General features: G+C 40.6%; 1 protein-coding gene across 1 annotated transcript in view; it reads left to right on the top strand.

Moving 5' to 3' along the window:
- Positions 1-1,261: 1,261 nt before the first annotated feature.
- The window catches only part of sema3aa (sema domain, immunoglobulin domain (Ig), short basic domain, secreted, (semaphorin) 3Aa), a 38,044-nt gene continuing 20,313 nt past the window's right edge, over positions 1,262-18,992 (top strand). The window contains exons 1-2 of the mRNA XM_014982419.2: positions 1,262-2,453; positions 17,835-17,995. Coding sequence (XP_014837905.2) covers positions 2,348-2,453; positions 17,835-17,995 — 267 coding nt within the window. The 5' untranslated portion in view covers positions 1,262-2,347. The remainder of the gene's footprint in view (positions 2,454-17,834; positions 17,996-18,992) is intronic.

The raw sequence follows: 18,992 nt of genomic DNA on the forward strand, positions 1-18,992 counted from the left end.
TACGTCACCGCAAAGCAAAAGGGAAAACACCCCAGGCGATCAGTACTTCCTTTTAGACACTGTACATTGATAAATAAATGGCCAGGTTTAGATTTTAATTCAACTAAACCTGGATAAATAAAGATTACATGAAATCTTCATTAAAAAAAAAACCCTCAACTCTGACATTTAATTGCAATTACTTTTATAGTATGTCTTATTTTAATTGAGGTTTTACTTCTCATTTTAGCCAGATGACCACGTGAAACATGACCAATTATGACCCCTACTTGGTGGTAGATTTTGAGTTTTCCTTCCCAAACAAGTTGAGTACAAAATGACGAAGACTCCAAAGATGCAACTGGCAAATTACAATCGAAAGCAAATAAAAGAAACCTCCAGAAACTTTGAAAAAAATCTAATAAATTTAGATCTAACATTCAATTCAGATTTTTTTCCCTGCTAAGATAAGTGTCTTAAAATGGCGATTCCTTTAAACCGCCAAAGAACATAGCAACTGCACATGGAAAGTAAACAAAATTGTACAATTGAAAGGAAAAAGCAGACATTTTTGTGAATCAATTTTTCCTGTTATTTTTTTTTTGTGACTCACTCTTTCGAAACCACATATCACATTAAGTGGCCTTCCATCAGCAGGTTTTGGTGGAGTTTCTCTGCTCTGAATGATAATATTATTTGAAGTGAATGCTTCAGAGTGAGTCAGCCATCGAGATGGAGCAAAAGGTGTGGTGGTTGCTAACCAGAAACACAACTTGGAAGAAGTCGAACCAAAACAAGTCCATGGAAAGACAAAGTGGTTTTTAGGATATTTAAAAAAAAAAGAAAAACATTGGTGGTATCTCTCATTTAAGAGGAAGATATTCCATCAGAAATTGAATTTGTTAATAAATTAGCATTTTCTCTCTTTCCCATATGTATTTTGCTTTTAAAAACGGCAAGATCCTCCTACAAATCAAGCAAATGTACTTGACATAATTTACTAGGCAGAAACTGTGGATTATCTACTGAAACCTTTGGTGCAGTAGCTGCTTATGATGTGGGCCACATGGCTCTTTGCATGGGGTAGCAATCAAATGACTTTATGTTGCTTATTTGCATGTCCAATCCCTTGTATTCTGCACAAAGCCTAAGACAAAAATAAAAAAAATAACAGTTTCATAGTTGGAAAATTTTGGTCTATTTAAAACAATGTTTAATTTGAGCTAGCTTCAGCCAGAATTGTTTCACATCAGCCCTACTACATATTTAAACAGATGACGGCATATTGACTATGTTTATCTTTTTTTTTTTATTTACAAGCTCCATTGTTAAATATATCTATAAAAATATAGCAGAAACAAACCCTCTCATGAATTTTAAAATGTTCCTTTCATTTAAGCTCATGCATGCAAAATCTGAAAGATTCCTTTTAGTCAAGGGTTTCATAAATTTTTTTGACAGCTCCCTCTCCTGGATTCCTTTTTTCTTTTTCTTCTTCTTTTTTTATTCTCGAGTAGATTAACTCTGCTTTTCAAGCACCCTAATAAACCAGGTAGGGGAACCCAGTGATTAAACTTTAAATTTCATGGTCAGACAGTTAGTGGCAGAGGAATTAACACAAGGGAAGGCGTTTCACTGCTGTGAGGGAGAATAAATTAAGACGAGGGGGGGAAAAAAAAAACGACAAAGAGCAAAGGAAACGAGTGCGGAAAAGTCAAGACTATAAATCTTAACCATTCTACTTCCTCTCTATGACACTGCCTTCATCACTGCTCTCAAGTAATACCCCACCTCCTCTTTCCTCCTGCTCTCCCTCCCTCTCTCTCAGCTGCTCTGCCTCCCCTCCCCTCCCTCGTTGTGGATGGTGTAGCTCTCTCGCAGTCTGGTGGAGCTGCACACAAGGATTAGAGGGTTGTTGTGAGTGTCTGCTCAAAGAGTGGGAGCCAGTGGACAGAAACAGATAAAAAAAAATAAAAAAAAAACTCTCCAGCAAGAGGATAGCCTTGTTATACCGGATAAGTGCTCTGATTTTATTTCACCCTGCCTCTACTTCTCATCACAGTCGAGCTGAAGGGTCTTCACCTGGGGGAGGACAGATAAGCCAGTCAACTATACAGCTTGGATTTTCGCACGGGGAGCCATGTGAGCTGCACTCCCCTCTGCCGACTTCACGCAACAGCACTGCCCCAACAGTCTGCACTCCCAAGACCCAGGAGCACAACTAGGATTTGCCCACCTCCCACTTCCCCTTTCTCTCCCTGGAACCTCTACTTTCAGCGCTTGCACACCTCAGCAGAGGACACCTTTCTTGGGGTCGGGCTCTGAGTGGCCCCCTGGTCTGGAGGCCAGACAGCAGCACTCCAGCACCATGGATTACCTGCTTCGGACTGTAGTGCTGCTGTGCTTCACGTTGCAGCCGGGGAGAGGAGCTGATCCCAAGCACAACGTTCCCAGACTAAAGCTGTCATTCAAGGGTAAGCCCATTCCTTGTGTCTTCTGACTCCAGGTTATATGGGGATTGCTTGTGTGCTCTTTGCTTTTAAACCGGAGCTGCTTTTCTTGCCCACTGGGTGCTCTTTAGTGCTGTTCTTTTCATCTATTCTTTGGCATGCTGAGTATCCCTTTTTCTTCCTTTATCAGAGTAAGTCTATTTCTGCTTCTGTGTGCGTCTCTTGGTCAGCGCACAAGACCTGCCTCTCCGTATTCCTTCCTCCAATTTCCTTGCTGCTCCCCTCTCACTTACGCTGACCGTCTCCAAGAATTTGCGATTCTCCCTACAAATGGGGAGATTGTTTCCATATGCTGTGGAAGCACTCCTGCCTTAAGTTAAATGTATATATTGGCCCTGTGTCATTTCTCCTCTTCTGCTCGTACAGCCCTGTTAAGTGCAGTGAACAGGCAGCAGAGCCTCAGTTTTTGTGACTTCTGTCCCAAAATCTCATCTCCCCCCCTCAAAAAAAAAGAGCTGGTGGGATCTTGCTGGTCCTGACATAGAGCATGTCCTCTTTGATGCATCTCCTTACCGTATCTCGAAATCAACAGTTGACGACTTTGAATGCAATTACATGCAACTTTTGTCACCTATTTGCACATTTTAGGGAGAGTGAGAATTTACCGTGCACGTGGATATTTTTTTTTTTTTGACATATCTAGCAAACATGTTATTCTCTCTCCTTCTGTGTTATTTTGAGGGGAGACTGCGGAGCGCCGGTTCTTCCTCTCCTTCTCCTCCCTCTTTCTCTTTTCCCCATCTCGTCTCCTCTCTCACACCCTACACTAAATCAGGCTCCATGTAATAGCAGACAACTTGGACAGAAATAACCGGCAACATTTTTGCCATTTTTCGGGAGGGGGGGGGAATTTTTAGGAAAGTGCACTGCTCCAAGTGTGGTCTTGTGACTCTTCGTTACACCCTCTGAAAATTTATGAACAAGCCGATTTGCAGCCGAAAGCATGAGTGTGTGGTTGAAAGTCCTCTCATTCACTTGATTGTCACCAAAATCTTAGTTTTTTTTGTTTTTGTTTTTTTTTTGGGGGGGGACAATCTCAGTGTTTGCCTTTTCTGAGGGAGAATCAGATGTTGGCTTTAAGCATGGTTTGAAAATAATGTCTGTCACCAATTCATCTCTATGTTTAGACAAGACATTTAGCGCAACTTATGTTTAGAGGCCTGCTATATAACATGCTTTATTCTTTAGATGGAGGGAAAGTTGTAATTTTGAGGGCAGTATAGTTTTCTTTATCATCCTTTCAGTTTCCAAATGGATACTATTCCACATGCCCTTGGGCTAAAATAAAAAATGTCAATGACTTCAGTGTTTGTTCTGTTGAGTTTCCTTCACAAGTCGTTATCCGAGGCTTTTAAACTGTGATGACATGGGAAGATCGATTGTTGGACTTACCTGCTTCATGTCAAACATCCCCTGGGCTCTGTCGCATCACTTCACACGAAGCCAAGCTTTTAGGGATGATGGGAAAATGTCAGCTCTTCTGCATGCAGGCATCTGGTTGGAGAATGTAAATCTAGTCTTTTGTGATCCTCTATGACGTTCCGTCTGACAAGTGAACATGCTGCCGACAAAAGGGCGAGACAAGAGACGTGTCGCCGAGCATCAAAGTGCGGATTGACAGACTGTGCCGGGTGATGGATGTGCATTGTCGAATTGAGAAAGCAGGTCTGCTTCTCGTCTTGCGAGATATACAATACTGTAATGGGAAAAAATAAATAAATAAATCATGCATTTTGCTTTAAAAGTCATGTTGTTTGTGCTAATGTTCTTGTTAGATCTTGGTGTGAGCACTCAACACCCTCTCTTGTGATTTCCTCCCCCTGGACCGAAAGAGGTGTCTCGGCTTGTGTGCAACAAATGTGTCAGGTCTTGCATGTCCTCATGTATTCAGACACCTGGCTCTTGTGCGTATGCATGAGCTCCCGAATTTGGGATCTTTTATTGGGCCTGTCGAATCCTCTGTTGAGCGCGTGATCATAGTCAGCTGTTGGCTCGCAAGAGCGCGTCGTGTGCCACTTCCTTCGTGCTGCCCGCTCACCGGCGATTTGTGCGTTTCGTCTCTACAGGTGTTTGATGGCTCTCTGGATGTCCATCAGAAAACAATAGGTGGAAGAGGACTGAAGGTGCAACCACTCATTTTTATTGGAAGACGAGCTGCCGGACGTACAACGGATGAAGCAAAAGGAAGGGAGACTAGACTGGTTAAGTGAAGTGTCAGTCATCACCTCTACGCTGCGTGAAGCCAGACTAGAAATTCAGTCAAATAAACAAAAGGGAGGAATTCTCATGGGAAGGACAGTCAAACAAGCAAACCTCTAGAGCAGGATGAGCACACTCCGACTCCCAGGACGGTCTCATTAGCTATGCAAGTGTATGATTACGGGTACTCGGATATACACAGAGCATGTAAGCGGAGTCCCATGAAATCAGCCTCAAATGAGAGCTGATGACAAGCCCCCCGAGGGACTTGATAGTCACACGCCAAGTGAAGGATTCTCATCGTCTAGGAAAGGACAGGCAAACGACTGCAGAGTGAGCAGTTTGCGGCGGAGAACGATCGAGAAATGGAGACAGGTAGATAAAATGACCTCTCCCGGGACATTCTGGCAGAGCGAGTGGAGAGTAAATGATTTCCCAGTGGGGTCAGTTAGACATTCAGTGAAAAGGTTGCCATTTCACGGGGGACACTGCGATGATCACGGCAGTTAATGATTTTCTCTTCTCCTTGAGGCTGCAGCAATGCTTACTTCCTCACCTTGACTAATATAATAAGGAAGACACGGGGGGGAAGTAAATGCTAGGAAGACGTTTCACTTCGCCACAGATCAACTCGTTTGGATTGCTGATTAAAACGATTACACTTTGAGGGAAGCAACTGAGAGGAGCTGACTTAAGATTGCTGTTTTACCATAAGAATTACAGGAGTCAGTGGTACACTTTTGTGGATTAAGCCGTACCCACAGTCGCATGGATCCCTCAATTGCAATCTGCACACTGTAGGCAGCCATCAGGAGTAACACTGACCCCTAAAGGTCAGCCGAGGCACAGACATGCCAACAGTGGAAGTGGACATGGCATAAACTTTGAAACTTTGGATCTTTTTAGCAATTGAAAAAGAAGGCAAGACTAAAAAAAAAAAAAAAAAATGTTTGGATGTTAGGGTTAGGTGACCCTGCCACACGACCTCTTCACACCATTCTCCTCATCAATCAAAGCAAGAATAAGAAAGACAGAACAAAACTGTGAAAGGGATTAGACATCAGCAGTTGGCTTTTAAATACACTTGGTGTGGAGCTGCTCTCAGGGATGTCTGCTCTAAGCCCCATAATAAGCCTGTATATGTCTAGGAGTGACTGAATTCCAGTAGGATAAGTGCAGTTTGTATGTTTGTGGGTGTTTGCATGTGTGTTGGTTTATCTGTTCTCATTCCCCCCCCTCCCCTCCCGTCCCCTGTTTTTTTTCTTTGATGTGTGAATTACCATGTGAGTATCACATTTGGAGAGTCTCCCGTCTGTATCTGTCCGTTCTACTGGCTGCGGCTGACAGAGCGGATGTAGATAATTACAAGGTGTACTCCCAACGCGCCAACCTTGGAGATGCCTGCCTCCATCTCCCTCCTTTTCCTCTCGTTCTCATAGTTCTTTCCTTCCCTCTCCTGTGGCCGAGTCGTCTCTGAAGGAGCCACACCACCACAAACCCTAAGTGCAATCTTTAAGAAGTCTGTGTGTGGGGGCTTTTTTTTTTTTTTTTTTTTTTTTTTTAACTCGTCTCCTTTTTCTGTCTCTTTGATTGCAGGTCAGTTAATACGTATCTTTTCCTCGGTTGTTAGTCTTTGCAACTGTACTTTGACAGACACCCACACACACTCACACACTTACTAAACCTCCATCTTTGCTCCCACGCAGCCACATTTCAATGGCACAACCAATGTTTTCCAGTAGCCTCCATTGCAATATGCCCCCACGTTAAACTTGAATGTAATTCATTTCCATGCACTCACTCACAAACCCTGACCGCAGAGTTTGCTAAGCTCCCACCGCTCATGGTCCACAAGTTGAAAGACGGTATGATGAATCTGTAAGCATACGCGTTTGTGCTGACTCTCGTCGCCGCACAGATAATTGTGCAATGACACAGCTCAACTTGCAAAAACAAAAGCCAGCCATAAAGAAATAAGTCACTAGTTTTGTTGTTGGTTTGTTTTTTTTTTTGGAACAAAATATTAAGCAAATTGCCACTACTTTAATTGGTGGAAATGTCTTTTTGATGTCTCTGTGGTAGGCATGGTTACTAGGGATATAAAAGGTGTGGCTTAAAAGCTGCCTAAATGTTTTGCTTTTCCGTTTTGCCGGATTGTACGACTTTTTGTGAATCAAAGAGCTGAAATGACTGAACTATTCTCTGTCTGCATGGAGCATTACAGCAATGGGCCTGTGCACCACCAGTCAGCTGGCAGAAAGAAAGCCAATATGCTTTTCCAGCGCTTACAAGAAAGCCAAAATCAGCTGTATATATTTAAATATATAATCTTGAACTGGAAAATAAAGCTTAAATGATTATCTTAAATGATGATGATGACACAAGCAGCAGCTCTGTGGTGTAGCTTCAGGATGACGACTGAAGCAGACAGCCCAGCTAATACCAGCTTGTTCTATTAAGAGCAGAACAGCAAAGAGGTGTATTGTTTTGCGCAATAAAGCCCCGAGAATACTCCTCCGTTACATTATTCACATCGACATTAACTTCAATTAAACTGAGCATTAATTCAGTGCTTGGGTAGAGAAATGAGCTGCAGTTCCTGTTGTCTCTGACACAGTTCGTTCGTTCGTTCCATGCAGTCTTTCTCTTCTTTCTTATTTTGAAGGTTGATGGAAACGGATAAATAGAAACAGCTGTGGGAAGAAGAGATTAAAAGACCCTCATTACTGCTATGTTTTTAACTAAAAGAAACAAAAAACAAAACAAAAAGCAAGAGTGAGGATGTGTGAAAATTGACCTTGTTTATAATTTCCAGAGGTGCAGATCCAGAGTATTTGAAGTATTTAAAACAATCCACTAACTTTGATGGGAAGAGTGTTGTAAGTAAGGCAAAAATGTTTTGGGAAAACGTATAGATAGGTGGGGATAAGAGAAAACTACTGCTAAATTTAACTGATTTATATTCCGTGAATTCACTATGTATCAAAATGAAAAAAAAACAAAAAAGTAACGGTAAACAAATGTTTAGAAGTGTAGAAGTAAAAAAAAAAAAAAAACATAACTTGGCACTAAACTTAGCTCGTATAACTTATGTTTTAAATAAAGCTTTAAGACGTAGTGGTGTCCATTTTGGTTGTAAATGTTTGTCTAAAACCTGTGAAGCTGTAGAATCTCTAATCAAACTCACCACATCTTGGGAATCTCATGCTGCCTCGTTCCTCATCCTTGGGTTTCTCCCAAGATCGTTCGCTGGAATGTGGCATATCTCCCGTAAAGAAAATGCATCCGTATCAAAAACTATGATCAGAGCTCTAAAGGCCACAACAAGGAGATAGCGCCAGCACCGCTTGTGTTTATTTACCAATTGGTGTTCCGGGTGTTGCACGCGTAAAGACTTTTTGGTCTATGTGTACTTAAGAAATGCACAGGCATGCACGGCAGAAAAAAAAAAAAAATATCCTGTGTCTTTGCATCTGTGTTTGGGACGCAGGCTTGAGTTACAGCCTTGTGCAGATTGCAGTACTGTGGGTACGAATGGGTCCCACCACCTGCTAAGTCTTGTCAGTCAGATGGAGAAAGGGCGCACCGTTCAATCTGAGCAGAGTCCTGTTACGAAAAAGAGGGACATCTTTACAGAAAGACGCACAGAATGAGTGACAAAGGGAAAGGATTGGCAGGCAAACAAACGCGGTAAACAAGTCAAAGGAAAATGTAAGGATTTACAACTATAATGCACATTGTGCATTATAGTTGAAGCCGAAAACGATTAAAGTAGAAGTTCTCTTCTTTTTTTTTTTTTTACAGTTTGCTGTGTATTGTGTATTTTTCTTTCCCTCCACTATTTTTTTTTTTCCCCCCCAAAAGAAACCTCAAAAATGAACAAATTACAGATTACAGTGTGGACGTAGTAATTCTTCCAGGGCAAAGACGTTGATAAAATTAATTTAATACTCAAGCAAAAAAGTGTAACGCGTTATCCTCGGATACACTAGCGAGCTGGGATCTTTGGTTTTGCCCTCAGATTTATTACCGAGTCCGTCTTTCGCTTCAGCGTGTTCGATGTCACACTTTGCCGGGGTTACATTCAGATCTCTAGCCTCGCCTCATTAATTTGTAATAAAATGGCAGAGCTGACATTCAGCTACACCGTGCCGGCTGACAGGCTGCACTAACAGGCTCGGGCTCCAGACACGGCCATGATAACCACAGCCTGGTTCCTCTCAAAGTCCATCCATCAAGCTGCACGGTGATGGCGCTCATCTTCCCTTGTTCTACAGGAGTGATATTGTGATAGACGCAACCCATTTTTAACAGTTTATTCGACTCCGTTGGGTTCACATTGGTTGGCTTTATTTACATACCAAAGAGAAATGTGCATGTGTGTGTTTTCCCAGACAGCCTGGTTATCCTGTGAGCATTTGAGCAGTGTGTGTGTGTGTGTGTGTGTGTGGTGTGTGTGTGTGTGTGTGTTGTGTTAGTGGGATCCCTACAGCTGGCAACCAGGCCCCAAGCAGTCTGTGGTCAAAGTGCTGGTCTCTGCGGTCCAGCCGTCCAATGACTACAGGAGATACACGCTAATGAAATGGTTCCACATTTTACTGCTTTTGTTGTGTGAGTGTTTTTCATGTGAGCTCATGTTTCTGGCTTAGCCTGCTGTCATTATCCCTGATTTTAGGTTTCTGCTGCCTTTATCTCTCACTCTGCTGCACTTTTACTGCTTTGCTTATCCCGTCAAATCCTCCAGTGAAATGTGTTTTTCCTATCCTGTCTTCCTTCCCTCCTCTCGGTCTCTCTCTCTCTCGTTTTCTGAAGGGGACGCAGGAATTTCTCGCGATCACAAAAATATGTCCAGAGTTGAGGACGAGGAAACATTGAGCGTGAAATTCCATATATTTTTAGGCTATTCAAATGGATGTAAACGTAGGAAGTATTTGGATAATGATTGTTGTGTGCATTTTGTTTTCATGAATTTTTTAAATACAAGCTGGATTATACTAGCAGGGATTATTCCAATTTCCTGCAGCATAAATGTTACCTACTATTAGCATATCTAGTAATATATACCGCCATTAACATCAGACACATATTAAGAGTCTTATTAGGATTGTCTGTAAAACAAAAAAAATGCGGCTAAAATGAAGCTAAAAACTAAATATATCAAGTTTGTGTCAACATTTTTTTTTTTAGGAAGAAATAGTAAGCAATTCCAGTAACATATACGCTGGATATCCGTGGAGTCGATGAAACTTATACTGCTGGAAAATAAAAAGAAGTCCAACAGCTGTCGAATATTTAATGGACAAATATGTAGCCGTTTAAATTCTGTCTGCCAGTCATAAATCACTGAGCACCGAGCATTTTCTGATTGTTCTGTGTTTGTACAAGTGATGCATATTAAAGATAATGAATTCAAGCATGCCAGCATGTTATTAAATTAATGTCACAAACAAATTACAATCTTCAGTAGCGATGTAATAATGCAAATATTTGTATCATACATGTCGTGTCTATTCGTTATATGGTTGTTAGTACTAGTACTGATATATATTGATCTTACTAGTATTTCATAACTGTCTCTTTATTAAAAGACTAATTGCATTCTGCAGACCATAGAGCCCCCAGCAATCAGACAGCTGTGTTTTGACAAGCCAAGGTGAGACTTGTCAGTCGTCTTTCTTTTTTGTTTAAACTGTCTTTAAAGTACGTTTTTCGAAATCCACGCCAAAGCACTCGTACCTTAAACTCTTATTTGTGAAGGTCAGCGAGAATTTCTCTGTCTAAATTTGCTGCATTTATTCTTTGAACAATGATTCAACTTTGCAGAAAAGTTTTATTTTCTTAGCAGCAGTTGCAAGGTTACTGGAGGCAGAGGACTGCTGATGTCGCTTCCTTCGCTGCGCAGTTAGAAAGTCAAGAATACAGTTACTTTGTACACTCGGTGCCCTTTTGGTGGTTGAAAGACTCCTGCTTTACTTTTACAGCCTTCTGGTGAAGTCATCGTTGCTGCGCTTCACGGACAATCAAAAAGTGGTGTGTGTGTGTGCTGGCCAAATATGCTTTTAGTGTTTAAATAAAAAACACAACAATAATAAAAACTAAATACGTCAATATTTTTTTAATATTGTAATCATTAAAATTAGTAGCGACTTTATCCCCTCCACATAAAACCCAGGCGCGAGCTGCTAGATTTCGCACACGAGGGAAATCGGAGAGGGAAAGTAAGACTGAAGCCTCTGCAGCGGCATAGAAAAACAATCCCTAGAATGTGCATTGCAAATGACATCAATAAACTCTAGTCACAGTTGGTTTATAATTGGTGGTGTGTTTGGTTACGGATCTGTTTGCTCGTGGAAATGGACTGCGGACCGGTTTTGAATGCCAAAACTGTAGCGAAAATGAAGTCGGCACTGAATTCATTCATGCTAATCTGAAAATTCGCACCAGAGCTGCTCTTTGCCTCGGAGTTCATGGTAAAAATGCATGCTGAAAGAGAACCTGTTCCCTGTCACAGTCTGTCACTCAAAATACACCTGAATGAGGTCTCTCGTAGGTCGGGTTGTGTTATTATGCAGCTGGTCGCCAGGGAAACCACCCCACACCTGCTACTGTGTTTTAAAAAGACAAAAGCAAAGTGGTGAACTTTTTCTGGCATGTGTGGGTATCCTTGAGCTTAAGATAATATTTTAACACTTTCTTTAGCAAAGCTTAAACTAAATTTCCATCGGGCGGCTTTCTGTTTTTGTTTTTTTATTTCGTGTGTATGTTTTGTTTTCATTTTCCAGCACCTGTGTTTTGTGGCTGCCATGGGAGCAGCAAATTGTGCTCCTCATTGCATGCTGTAAAAGAAAAAAAAGTTAAACATGGGGCTTCACCGATAAACGTTATCTGCATTTAATCATTATTTTGTACTTGTAGGTTTTTTGCAAGGGAACAATATCTTGAAAATTCCTCGCCTCTCTTTTTGAGCATTCGCTGCACAATTGATGGGTGAAACGACTCTCGAAAAGAGCTGCAATGTTCTAATGGAACACCATCTATTTGCTGGATCTCAGTCAAGTGTTTTCTGCTGTGGGGCTTTTGTGTTCCCCGTCACTCAAATGCACATTTGCGCAGCCGCGTGAGCCGGCATTCAGATAAACATAATTTAATGCCCCGTCTCCTTTCTTTCATGGAGTTTCATTATTCCGCCGTTGCGTGGCATGTAGGCGTCTAAAAATGCCTGCCTGCTTGCTGAATGGGGGAGTGAAGGGCACTCCATAGACAACTGCACTTGAATTTTGAATGTATTTTTTTATTTTTTTATTTCATCTCCAAAGCTTTGTGATACATGATGCACATTATTTTCTGTACTGAAAATATGATAGAGACACAAATGCTAATTTATGTCAATGACTTGCTTGTACTTGCCAGTTTCAAGCTGTACTTCTCCATATGTTTTTTTTTTCTTTGTGCATGAATTAAATAAGAATTTAAAGTGCTTTGGGTGCTTCTAGTGAAAACCCCTTACACTGACAAAATGCTCCTTTTAGTTTTTTGAGACAAGATCAAGATATTTTTTTTGTTTTGCAGAAAAAGAAAAAAAAAAAGTAGAACTTGATCTAAATCCACAGTAGTTTTCTTTTTCTTTTTCTTTTTTTGACAAATTGAAAAAATGTACAACTTCAACTAATTTTCAAATGACGCCAAGAGATTGAATTGTGTTTTCAAAGTTGTGGCTACTTGACTCCTAAACATCTGCCCAGTACTGTGACAATTAAAAATACCCTTGTCCTCGTGTCAGAATACTGCTTTAAAAGCAGTCTTATTATGTATGTCATAACATTTACATTAATGTAAAATGCTGATGGAATGTTCTAATGTGTAGCCACATCTGCATGGTAATATTATCTATGTCTTTCAGATTTTCTTAATTTTATGTTTGGATATTTCTTGCTTGGTTAATGAAAATCTTTCCCACATTTGGTATTTTGGGAATAATAGTATTTTTTTATAACTTTTTTTTTGTTCCATTTTTTTTTTTTTTTTTTTTTATTTAGTAGAGAAATTTGTATCCATTCAGCATTTTTGGACCATTGATTGATTGATTTTTTTAAATATACTAAAATATCAGATTTTTTTTTTCTGTACTTTTGGGTGTTGATAATTTCATTTAAAAACAAACAAAAAAAGCATTTATTTGAGAAAACTTCTCGCAGTGTCCACACATTTATTCTCCAGGACAAGGACAGCACAAATAATTTTTCCTCTTCTGTTCTTAGTTGACAAACCAATGCATTATCATAATTATTGCTTTTTAGAGTAGAAATTAAACTTCTGAGTAAAAGTATTGTGGTCCAATTATTCCAATACTAGTATAAACACAATTGTTGTACCGTTTTGCAGAAGTGACCTGTTTTGAAGGAGTTTATTATTATTTCTGCTGGTCTGGCGTAACGTTCAGGCTGACTTCCTGCATTATGTTAATTTTGATGAGACAGTTTTATTGTTCGCTCAAGATGGACTCCAGATTTATTCACAATTGCATAACGACATGACAGCTGCGTGTCTGTCGGGAGGTCCGAATGGATTTAGCATTTCTGGACACAGGGAATTCACCTAATCTGTGTGTGGAATCCACCTGTGCGTAATTTGAACTGAGTTGAAATGAGACGGATTCACGACGCCCTCGGAGGATTGTTGGGAGAGCATTAAGCTCTTTCCCAACAGAGACGGTGGAAGTGTTGATTCAGGCGAGCCTGAAAGAAAATCTGCATGTCAGCGTTGAGAAGCAAGCCAACTGAAGAAGCTGGAGCAAGACTTCAAAATTACTCTCCAATCTGACTTGAGCAATTTTCAAGACTTTGTCTCTAGACGCCAACAGTAACCTGCTCACAAATGCACTCCACCGATTTTAGATTATTTACTCTAGATTTCCTTAACGATGCATTCTTTTTTAAACTTCACACAATGAAATACGTTGCATTGGTTTGTCACCTAAAACCTTATCAAAAAACGTAGAATATTGTGTTTGCAGCAGGACGCAGTATGAAGGTTGAAGGCATGAATAGGTTTCCAGGTACTAACCATGAGCATTGTAGGTTTTGTGTCCAAGTTTCCATTGTGTCTTTAAATAAAGTTCATTTACGAGCTCAATTAAATCACAAGTTTTCGGGGATTTCGTATGAACGCAGGTGTGGCGTCTTTTTGGCGTATGTGTGAGTGAACGTAAAAAGCGCTTCTGTGTGGCGGCGTTCACCTTGACGAGCGTAGCTTCAGGTTCCACATGTAAACGGCAGAATTTGCTATTGAACATGAGCAGATGGGGCATTTGTGCAAAAGAAAAGAGCGCAAAAATGGACGCTGAATGGAGAAAGATTGCACGTGTCCGGCTGAATTGTGTTCAGTGGATGTGTACAGAGAAGGTTTTGTGTCGGTATCCGTGTGCACTGAATGGGTTGTGTGAGCCTGCTGTGTGTGGCAAGGGGGCCACATCCATCATAGTGTGTGTGTGTGTGTGATTGGGGGTCCCAAGTTAGGGACTGTGTTCCACATGCCGCTGTTAAACTAGCTTGTGCTGCGTAAGCAAATAAAAATCAGAGTAGATTAGAGTTGACTGGACATATCTGTTTTCAAGTAGAACCTGTGTGAGATATGCATTCGAGTCACGGTGTAGGTCTAAGAGTGGGGCTTGCATTTTTTAAAAATAACACGCCGCATTTATGATAAATCTCCTTTTCCCTCTGTGTGCCAGAGTTTGTGTTCTCTGTGAATATGCATGTTCTCCGCTCGGTTGCTATATTTTGTATGAGCTCTGCTGTTCCCCGTCTCCTGTGCTCCCATTTCCAAACGAGCGTGTCTGTGTTTAGGTTGGAGGTCCTTAGGTGCTTACGCCCCAGTTCTCTCAGAATTTAAATTTTTTTTTTCCCCCCCAAACCGCAGTAGATCTCGGCCCAGATAAAGCCCTTTCTGTGTTTTCGTGCGCACAGGCCACCTTGTCTTTGTCAAAGATCACCACATGTCGAGAGATGTATGTCTGTCTCTCTTTTTTTTTCCTTCTTTCTTTTTCTATACCTCGGCTCATTTGGAGGAAACCTTTCGTGACAGAGTTCATGTTGGATTAGCTCCTGGATTCAGCTTGTTTTCACATCACACGGGTCGTCACATACGGACTTTGCATGACAACTTTTTTTTTTTTTTTCCCCCCCATCGATTTGCTTCAACTCTCAGCTGCGTATTCAAACTTATCCTGTTTCTCCTTTGCCATCCCAAAATCTTCTAGATGTAATTCGTTGTTCTTTGTCGAGTTTTTCCTTTTGCCATGTCCATTCCACTTTTTCAATGCTGAAACATAATGCCACTCTGACTAAAAATCATATTTCCCACTTGATGGAGGTTGATTTCTCAAAGTCAGAATGCAAAGCGAATTTTCTGTACTGCTTTCTGCTTACCTGTTGTCTGATTTAAATCCGACTCTCACCAAGTCTGAATGAACCTGAAGACTTGTCTCCATATAACACAGAAATAGGCTTCTTGTATCCTTGTGCTTCTTTTTGACTTCCTATCTAAACACATCATCAGTTTCTCTACATTTCTTTAGATTCGGGTTGCTTGCTTAAAAGCAGCTTTGAATCAAAGTTCTTAAATCTATGCATTTTCTAAATAATCCCAATCTGGTAGAAGTGAAGTGGCGACAGTTATGGTAGCCACGTGTTTGCGAATGGCAGCATATTGGAACAGAGTAACGATCTCTCCACCCTGAGGCCCACACGCATTCCCTTCTCCGGCCACTCTACAAATGTTCACGCAAACTCTTGACCACAGACCACCACTCGTACCCACACCCACCCACTCTGCTTCCTTCGAGCCCGAATTCAGCCGACGTGGATATGGCGCAGCCATCTTTATTAGGTGACAACCACGCCCCTCTCGCAGCCCCATGCCACCCGCCTGCTGCTCTTTCAAAGCGGAGAGAAATGCCGCGTCCTTCATCCGTCTCCCTTTCCTTCTTTCATGTGGACAGATGTCCAAGATCTTACGCACTGTGACCGGCTGCAGATGGCTTCTATAACGTCCCATCAAGCCGCGTTTTGTAGGAAGCGATGACTGGGCTGTTTCTTTTATGTGTATTTATTTGGTTGTGCTTGTTTTGATGTCATGAATCAATGACTTTGGTGTCCAATCTTCATGCTGATGGTGATGCTTGATATATTAATTTCTTTTACATGTTCTGTATTCAGTAAAACATTAATAAATGCGTCATTTTTTATTTATTTTTTTTTACAAAATTTAGTTTTAGACTGCCTTGCCAGTTTCAGAACAACAACAACATTTTGCACCTTATTATAGTGAAAAAAAAATTGTATCTAGAATATCTTAGATACAGAAATACAACAAACCTTTGCTATCCACTATAGAAATGTGTATTAAAAATTGAACTATGATTTTTTTTTTTTAGTTTATTTACACAGTATGTTTCTTGACTTTAGCAGATTTTTGCTCAAGCTACTGTCTTAAAAATAGTTTCGAGAAACATGCCACTAAAGCATGTTACAACAAAACAAAGTTTTGCTTTTAAATAATCAACAGCTTTATAACAACTTGCAGTCCAATAATTCCAAAAAATGTCCTTTCTGTTCTGTTCATCTCCTTTTCTGGTTCTGGTTAAAATGGAGAATTTTCCCCACAAAAATCATTAAAACAGATCAACTTTGCCCAGTACAAATCTCCAGAGGGACAAATCAAACCTAATTTGATTAAAGTTTCCAGAACAAGAATCCAGAACAAATGGCTTAATAGACAGCAGTTATGCCCCTTCTCTGAGTTTTTCCTTTGGTTTGCCTCAGAGTTTTGTCCTGGTTCCTCTCCTTTAACATATTGCCACTGATTCAATAGTATGCATGGTCGGTGCTTATAGCTCAATTCTAAATTTTGGTATTCGCCACACGCTTGACTCGTCTTCTAAATTGACTGAAAGGTTTTCCAGTTGGTATCATTTAACCATCCAGCCTCATTGTGGGCCTAAAGGGACATTTGAGTCTCTTTCCTGGATAGTACCAGAAAAATGTCAGGACATCTGATTGAATGTGCTTGAAGAACTGTGACACCTTCTTCCATAAAAAAAAAAAAAAAAAAAAAATATATATATATATATATATATATGATTTCATAAGTCCCTGTACTCTAGAACATCAATTTATCAAATGAATTACACTAAAGCAAAAGAGGTGTAAAACTCCATCACATCAATTATATTTTTTACATCGGTTCTATTAGTAACATTAATTTATTTTAATTTATGCCCAAACACCGAGAATCGGGAATCATTCGAATGTATTGCTTAGTTGCAGATGAAAAGAAAACCCCAAAAAGCCACAACAGTCACTTATCAGGGACTTATGCATTGAACGGAAATCCGTTTCTGTAATTTTATTTCCATTTTGTTTCAACTAGTTTTTTGTGAAAACAAGTGGTCTCTTCTGTTGGCTTTCTTACTGCAGCTCTAAGCTTCCTCATAGCTGATGAAACCCAGATTTGGTGATTAAACTTTAACTTATGGATGAAGTAGCAGCTGGACCTAAAGGCCACAGATTGCTCTTGGTTTTCTTCTCTGCTCTGCGTCGCATCGACATCTCATACCTTACACGAACCTGTACGTCTAAATGAAACATTGTGCAGAAGTGCGTCTGCAGTCCTAAATCCCCTTAATGGTAATTTATGTAATAACCTATTTGCAGATACATGAAACCCACCCACGCATGATTCCTTACATGAAGTGTTTCCACTGTTTCTGACTCCATTATGAATTATTCAGCCAATCACACGGCTGAGCAGCCTGAGCTCGGTTCCTGATTGTGACATGCTGTGCGCTCTTAAAACTGCTAATGCCGGACTTGAATGGCACGCTTCGGTTTGTGAGCGCCTGCAAATATTTATGTGGACATTAATGAAACATGCAATTTCCTTGGTTATAATTTTGCAGTGCCTCACGTCACGATTAGCTATATATATATATATATATACATTTATATGTATATATAACTTTTTTTTTTTACCCAGATACTAAAAAAGCAGAATGTTAGCAAGCTGCAATATATTTACTGGCACTACTTGTACTTGAAATTCATCTTTGCATTTTTGTGATTCTTTATTTGTACTTCTTTCTTTCAGAAATGTTAGAATCCAGTAACCTCCTTACCTTTAATGGCCTGGCAAATAGTTCGGGCTACGACACATTCTTATTGGACGAGGAGCGAGGGAGACTGCTGGTTGGAGCTGAGGACTACGTCTTCTCGTTCGACTTAGTCAACATAAACAGAGACCACAAACAGGTAAAACTCCAAACCTCCCCTTCAGTCTGAAGTTTGGTGGTATTTGTGTGTTGGAGAGAAACGCGCTCGAGTTAAATCGCCTCTCCTCTGCCGCCCAAATCCCCTCTGGAATCCATTACTTCATCTCCCTTTCTCTTTGCCTTCATTCCGCCCGCCGTCTGTCTCGGTCCAGACACGGCTGTTCGTAATTCCATTACTCCACCTGGACTAGGTTAACGGTCTTTTTATCTGATTCGGGCTGCTATCAGACACACGGGTCTGACATGGACTTGCCTGCAGGCTGCAGGGAGCTGCACAGGGAAAAGAAACTGATGAAAAATGCATACCCATGTAAAAGAAAAAAAAAGAAAAAAGAAGAGGAAATGTGTCCCTGAATTTCCTTTTCTTTTGTTTACAAGCGTTGCTTAGCATCATTACAGGAAAATGCCAAAAAGCTGCACAGGTTTTTGTGTTAACAAACTGCAGCTGATCCACAGAGGAGATGCAGCACATTATTGGACTAAGGAAATGTGAGAATGTATTAATGCATGAACATGTATGTGCATATATTTCCATTGTCTACTGACATCTGTGTGACCAGGAGAGGGTGGGAGGGGGGGAAGTCTCTGTCACAACTGTGTCCTGAGAGCATAATCATCCTAGATTTACTTAAAGGCAGTTTATTCCTTCAGTGTGTGTCCACAATTAATGCGACACCAGGGGCCACATGTGAATAACAGTGAGATCAAACTCCTCCGAGTCGAGTTGCAAAACACAACTTTCTGACCATATTTGAAGTGAAAAGTACAACCTCATGTTTAAGATTTTTAACGAGAGGAAATTCGAATGAGAACAGCTGCTGACACCCCTGAATATTCTGATCGCTTTCAGTGTATTTTACAAAAAAAAAAACACCTGGCATGTTTTACTTTGTGAAACTTATTCATTTCGATTTGTTTTCCTGTGAGCTGTATTCGCCTCGTTATCGGAAATACGTTGTATAGTGACCTGAAATGGA

Source organism: Poecilia mexicana, unplaced genomic scaffold (genome assembly GCF_051168715.1).
Source record: "Poecilia mexicana isolate PSO_F unplaced genomic scaffold, ASM5116871v1 scaffold_23, whole genome shotgun sequence".
Lineage (NCBI taxonomy): Eukaryota > Metazoa > Chordata > Actinopteri > Cyprinodontiformes > Poeciliidae > Poecilia > Poecilia mexicana.